A 6,697-nucleotide genomic window follows, 5' to 3' on the forward strand; every position below is an offset into this window, starting at 1 on the left:
AAAAAAAAAAAAAAAAAAGAAATGAGGTCTTACTCTTGCTCAGGCTAGTCTTGAACTCCTGAGCTCAGGCAATCCACCTTCCTCGGCCCCCAGAGTGCTAGGATTACAGGTGTGAGCCACTGCACCCTGCCTGCTTGATTTTTTTGTTTTGTTTTGTTTTTTTGAGACAGTCTCACTTTGTCCCTCCTGCTACAATGGGAGCATGGTATGGTATCACAGCTCATAGCAGCCTCAAACTCTTGAGCTCAAGTGATTCTTTTGCCTCAGCCTCCCAAGTAGCTGGGACTACAGGCACTGCTACAACATCTGGCTGTTTTTAGAGATGAGGTCTTGCTCTAGTTCAGGCTGGTCTTGAACTTGTGAGCCTAGGCGATCCACCCAGAATGCTAGGATTATAGGTGTGAGCCACAGTACCCAAACTCTGGTTGGTTTTTTTTTTTTTTTGAGGTAGAGTCTCACTGTGCTGCCCTGAGTAGAGTGCCATGGCATCACAGCTCATAGCAACCTCAAACTCTTGGGCTCAAGCAATCCTCTTGAGCTTCCAAAGTCACTGGGACTACAGGCTCCCACCACAATGCCTAGCTAATTTTTCTGTTTTTTTAGCAGAGAGGAGGTCTCACTCTTGCTGGTTTGGAACTTCTGAGCTATAGGTGGGAGTCACCTTGCCTGGCCCCTGCAGGTGTTTTTAACATGCATGTTAGGCCCTATTAGTGATCTAGTATCTTAATGTTACAAGAATAACTCCAAAAGAGAGGGGGCATAACTCAGTGTGTCTGAACACCCTTCTCATGACTGGCAATTCAGTTTTAAGGTTTCTTTCTGGGGTACCATTGGCTCTGAGGAAGTTTATGCAGCCGACTGGTGGGGGCTTAATATTTTATTTTAGTTCACAGCATCCTGAGCAAAGTCTACCTTACCATTTTGATAAGCATCAGAATAATTTTTTTCCCTTTGCCAATAGAAACAGGGAACCAACAATGTGGCCCCCACCCCAGGCTACTATGGGCTGAGTTGAAAGATTCCTGGCTATGCCATAGGCACACCAGGAATGGCCCCTCATGTCATGCTGAGATTTTCTGGCCAGGAGCCCTGGTCATCAAGGCAAAATTATCTTGTGATTCACCACCATAGATCTTAAGCCCACCTTGGCCTCAATACTCCTGGGAAAAGAAGTTCCCCATAGCATCTTATTCTATCCAGGGCTTTAGCAGTCAGGCGGTTGCTACTGCTTCTGGCAGGGGTGAGCATTATTTCCTTGGCACCATCAGAATGAGTCTTAATGTCAGGGTCAGGCTGGGACACACACTGTGATATTTTCAGGGAGGGCAAATGTAGGGCTGGTGATCTGGGCTCTCTGGCCAGGAAGGGGGGGGCGGTGCAGGGGAGGAGAAGGAGGAGGGAGAGACAATCCTCAGTCTGGTCAGAGTGACTAATTTAGGCAAAAGATAGCCAGAAGCTATTTCCATTCAAGGTGGGAACAGGTGCCCTTCCCTGCCTGCTGCAAGCCTTGCCCTTCCCCCCACCTCCGCATGGGGGCCACCTCCCTCTGGCCACCTCCAGGTTGCCAGACCTATAAAGGCCCTGGGTTGGCTCCATGAAGGGAAGCCCAGCTAGGGCTGCCTGGAAGCCACCCACCCAGCGCTGTCCTCACCGCCTCTCCACTCATGGACATGAAGCTCATCGTGGGCATTGGAGGGTGAGCAGGGAAGAAGAAGAGGAGGAGATAGCAGATGAGGAGGAGGGGGAGGAAGGGACATGGGAGAAGCAGGAGAGGTGGGAGAGGCTGGAGAATGAAGGGAAGGCTGCAGGTATGCCCAAGGTCACACACCTGAGGTCAAGGGCACACTACCCAAAGTCTAAGTAGTGCAGGGTGGATTCTCTGCCCTGGGGGTGTCTCAATGCCCTCAGCAGAGAAAGAGGCTAGATACTGAGCTCAATTTTTCATTCTTCAAATAGAAATCATTTTCCCCCACTGATTATCCTTAGCATCAAAAAGCAAAAATCCTAATTTCCATTTCCCACTGGAGGTAAAAAAAAAAAATCATTCCGGATAGAAAATTTACCTAAGCACAGGAAGACCCTCCAACCACTTGGGGCCATCCTTGGAGAGCCCAGGAACAGATATGTGGGTGAGTGGGACAGATCCCCACAATGTCTTGGGCAGGATGTATGTGTACACCTGCCTTTGAAGCCCTTTGTGTGTGACCTCAGGTGAAAGCCTCTTCCTCTCCCTCTCCTTGAAGATTCAAACTCTCTGCTTTACTAGCAATAATGAGGGAAACATTTAATTGGCTGGGCTGGTTTCCTGAGCTGCCACTCTTCCACACACCCCCCCCCCAGAAAGAACTGGAACTTGGTTTAATGCTCTGCTGCCCCACCTCTTGAAATTCCTAATATGTTTTGTGAAAGGGGCATTTTCATTTTAGAGCCAGTTCTGCAAATTCTGCAGCAAGCTGTGAGCACAAGAGAAGCCTTTTGGGTGGTACCTGTGGCTCAGTCAGTAGGGCACTGGCCCCATATACCCAGGGTGGAAGGTTCGAACCCAGCCCCAGCCAGTTAAAACAGCAGTGACAATTGCAACAACAAAATGGCTGGGTGTTGTGGTGGGTGCCTGTAGTCCTAGTTACTGGGGAGGCTGAGGCAAGAGAATCGCTTAAGAGTTGGAAGTTGCTGTGAGCTGTGATGCCACAGCACTCTACCCAGCGCAACAAAAAGGAGACTCTGTCTCAAAAGAAAAAAAGAGAGAGAGAGAGAGAGAAACCTTTTCCTGACAACCTATATCAATGTCATGCATCTTCTCACTTGCTTCTGAGTAACATATGGGGCCCTCTATTCCCCTTAGTCCTTTTTAACAGCTGCTGTGTTTGCTCCCTTGTCCCACACCCTGCTTTATGGCCTAAATTCCTGCCATAGTGATAATTGAAGAAAAGGGAATTGGAGGCCACAAAGGCTCCAAGGGTGATCCTTGTGTTTTGTAAGCTCTGGGAGTCAAGATTTCTTGTTCTCTTTGCCATGGGGTAACCAGCCCTTCTCAGGCAAACCAGCCCCTCTATGTTGCCAGTAACTATTTTTTCCTCCTTTCCTTTTTTGTCTTTTCCTGGTTATGAACAAGGTTGTACATCAAAGGAGGTTGTACATCATGGATTTGCATGAGGATGACGTCAGCCCACATGTATTAAGGAGTACTTAGAATGTCCTCAGCACGTGCTAAATCTGTGTGTGTGTGTTAGCTTTGTTTCAATGCTTTCTGCCTCTTTTCTCTGCTCAGAAAGTCTTCTCTTACCCTCAGTGAATAAAAATGTTCTCTTATTTGCACTACAGTTTACAGTTTTCTGTTTAATTCTAATCCTGAAGAGATCATTTGCAGGGAGGTCCTCAGACCCAGACAAGCCCTGGTGGGCCTGAGGCTTCCCAGCCAACCTGCCTTGATTTCTCCCAGGGGAGGGGTCTTAGCAGCCTCACACATGCTCTCTCACCAGTGTGACCAATGGTGGCAAGACAACGCTAACCAACAGCCTGCTCAAAGTGCTGCCCAACTGCTGTGTGATCCACCAGGATGACTTTTTCAAGGTGGCTGCCCTTCCCTGGGGGTGGATAAGGAAGGGGGCACAGTCAAGTGGGCAAGCACCAGCCTCCACTTGCTGCCCAACCCCTCTTGGGTGGCTCTGGGAAAGCAAAGGACACATGCCCAGCCCACTGTACTGGACAGTGGGGAACCCCATTAGACTGATAGGGAAACATCAGTCCCCACAGGGGGGCCACAGCATTGTGGCCTTCTGAGTAAATGCTCTTTCTTCCTGTGCACCTCAGTTTTCCCATCTGTAAAATGGGCTCTGAGCCTGCCCTGTCTGCATTGTTATGAGTGAGGGCTAAAGAAATGACAGAGAGAATCCAAGTGCCACCCTGGGCCCCCATTCCTCCTCAGACCTTGGAAGCTGTAAGCAGCAGCCTCACTGAGGAGTTCCACCCCAGCCGGGCACTTTATCACCCCAAGGTAGGGGTAAGGTAGGGCAGGTAGGAACAAGCACTGAGCCAAATTCGGGCTCCTCTGTTTCAGCCGCAAGACCAAATAGCAGTTGGGGAAGACGGCTTTAAGCAGTGGGATGGTAAGGCCAACAGCAGCCCGGTCTTGCCTGCACCTGGCCCCCCACTGTCCCTGGGTCCCAGCCCTCCTTCAACACCTGCCCTGCCCACCCCTAGTGCTAGAGTCGCTGGACATGGAGGCTATGCTGAACACCGTGCAGGCCTGGCTGAGCAACCCTCAGAAGTTCGCTCGTGCCCATGGGGTCAGCGTCTGGCCTGAGGACACCCACATCCTCCTGTTGGATGGCTTCCTACTCTACAGCTACAAGTGAGTGTGTGTGTGCTAGTCCCAGCCCTAAGGATGCAGACTCTCCTGTGTGGGTCCCCCAACAACATTTCTGTGTTGACTAATGGGACACCAAGGTCCAGGGGCAAGAGGAGGGCAAGAGTCAGGGGCAGAGCTGGAATCAACTCAAGTCTAGGTCAAACAGTGGCACTTCCTGGAGAAACTGAGTCCTCCTCCTAGAACTTCAGCCTTCTCATGCAGACCAGGAGCCTGAACTGGACCCTCTAGCCTTGCTGTGTGACTGGGCAAAACCTTGTACTGCTCTGTGCTAGTCCAAATAAGGGGAAAGGTGTGACTCCGTTTGAGGGGGGAGGGTGAGGTTGCTGAAGGGATGTTGGCCCATGCTGGCTCCCTCCCTGGCCCCTAAACTCACTGCCTCAGATATACCCTACCCAGAGGCCAAGGCCATGAGTATATTTTGACCAAGGTTGAAGAGAAGCTCATGGAGGCTCACCAAATCTTCTTACCCTGCCCAGGCCCCTGGTGGACTTGTACAGCCGCCGGTACTTTCTGACCATCCCCTATGAAGAATGCAAGTGGAGGAGAAGGTGGGGCTGGAGGCTGCAGGGCTGGGGTGGGGGTTCCCACAGGTCCTGTCCCCCATGGGACTATCAATGAACAGAAAATGCCACCGGACATGGCAGGCAGGGGGCACTTAGCCAGTCAGGGCTGTGTACCAGGAACCCTAAGCCCAAGGCCTGGAGAGTGTGGCTCCTGGGGCCTCTGAATTTGGGTTCCCTTTCTCACTGCCTACTGTGGCCTAGCTCCAGGGCCTGTTCTTGGCATGACCTTGGGTGCCATGGCTATTCCTCATTCTTGCTATCTCCCTGGATAGTACACGAAGCTACAAGGTCCCCGATTCTCCCAACTTGTTTGACGGTCACGTGTGGCCCATGTACCAGAAGTATAGACGAGAGATGGAAGTGGATGATGTGGAAGTGGGTAAGGTCCTGAGTGAGACCAGGCCTTTCTCTGGCTGGGGAGACACTAAGCCCAGCCCCTCCCTATCCTAAATGCCTTTTAGCCCTCCCTACTTTGAGGGAAAACTGAAAGTCCATCCTCAAGTGTCACCACCAGTCCCTCTTGCTGTTGCCCCCAGAAACTGTTTGATTCCAGCAGGCTGACCCTGCTGGTTGGCTTCCCTAGAGCTAGCAGTCCACCTGTGCCCCAGCCTCTGGCCAGCTTCCTCCTGGCAGCATTATCTGGTGACCCAGCAGCCCTGATGGAAGCTTTTCTGATTCCAGTCTACCTGGATGGCATGAAGTCCCGAGAGGAGCTCTTTCAGCAGGTCCTGGAAGACATTCAGAACTCGCTCCTGAATGACTCCTAGGCCTCTGCCCCCACACTGGTTCACCTCTTCAGACTGCAGGGACACAGACATGGTTGTGGCCACAGACTAGCCAGGCCTATGGTGTCCCAGCCAGACGCTTCATGACGGTTTCCCTCTGGGGGAGTCTGTGCAGACATGGGAGATTGAAGGTCCCACCCCCAGTTCTGTGTCTCAGGGTTCTGGGTCTCCACCCCAAGATGTCTTTGCGATCTCCACATGGTTTGAGTTGTTAAACTGGGTCCTGTTTTTTAATCACCAGTGTCCAGTGTGTTCTGTTTGAGGTCCTGTCCCCTCTCCTTGGCTCATCAGTGGCCACTTACTGTGCCCAATGGGCTGCTGTGTATGTGTGTGTGTGGGTGTGTATGGGGGTGTCTATGAAACCTTAGTTTCACCAAAGGAGAAGTTTCCTGGGAACGTTCACGAAGTTCCTGAGGTTGCCCTGGCTCTTCCCTGAGCTTGTCCCCTCCCCTACCCTCAGCCCGCATTTGTTCTCTGTGACCGACTCAGAATGATCATGAAGCCCACACTTCCTGTCCAGGTGCCTCTCCCCTGTCCCATGGAACTCATGTCTCCTTGAACCCTCCCAGCAACCTTGTTAAGACATTATTTATACCCATTTCATAGAGGGGTAAACTGAGGCTCAGCACAGCTGGTGAAGCTGAGATTTGAATATAAGTCTCCCCAGACAACATTCTTTTGCCCAGGGCAGGCAGATGGGGTTGGGGCACCCCTTGACCTGAGGGTGACACCCCATGGCCAGCCATGAATTGCAGTCATCAGCCCACAGTCCAAAGGCCTGAAAAGCTCTGCAGTCCAGACAAATTTGGACAAAGTTAATAACCATTTAGAAACTATAGGGAAGAGAGGAAGAAAAGAAAAAACCCATAATTATATGACCCAGCAATTCCACTCCCAGGAATATACCCAAAAGAATTGAAAGCAGGCTCGGCGCCTATAGCTCACCGGGCTAGGGCGCCAGCCACGTACACCTAAGGTGG

General features: G+C 51.4%; 1 protein-coding gene across 2 annotated transcripts; it reads left to right on the top strand.

Moving 5' to 3' along the window:
* The first annotated feature begins 1,670 nt into the window (after nucleotides 1–1,670).
* NMRK2 (nicotinamide riboside kinase 2) lies at nucleotides 1,671–5,699 on the top strand. 2 transcript variants are annotated; one of them, XM_023512646.1, is made up of 7 exons: nucleotides 1,671–1,696; nucleotides 3,480–3,570; nucleotides 4,019–4,106; nucleotides 4,201–4,351; nucleotides 4,846–4,917; nucleotides 5,205–5,311; nucleotides 5,614–5,699. In XM_023512646.1, the coding sequence occupies exons 1-7, from the start codon at nucleotides 1,671–1,673 to the stop codon at nucleotides 5,697–5,699; spliced, it is 621 nt and encodes a 206-aa protein (XP_023368414.1). The 2 variants fall into 2 exon arrangements, with proteins under 2 accessions (XP_023368414.1, XP_003788920.2); XM_003788872.2 differs by having other exon boundaries at nucleotides 4,058–4,106.
* The last annotated feature ends 998 nt before the right edge of the window (nucleotides 5,700–6,697 follow it).

This window comes from Otolemur garnettii, unplaced genomic scaffold, assembly GCF_000181295.1.
Source record: "Otolemur garnettii isolate 467f Iridium unplaced genomic scaffold, OtoGar3 scaffold00029, whole genome shotgun sequence".
Lineage (NCBI taxonomy): Eukaryota > Metazoa > Chordata > Mammalia > Primates > Galagidae > Otolemur > Otolemur garnettii.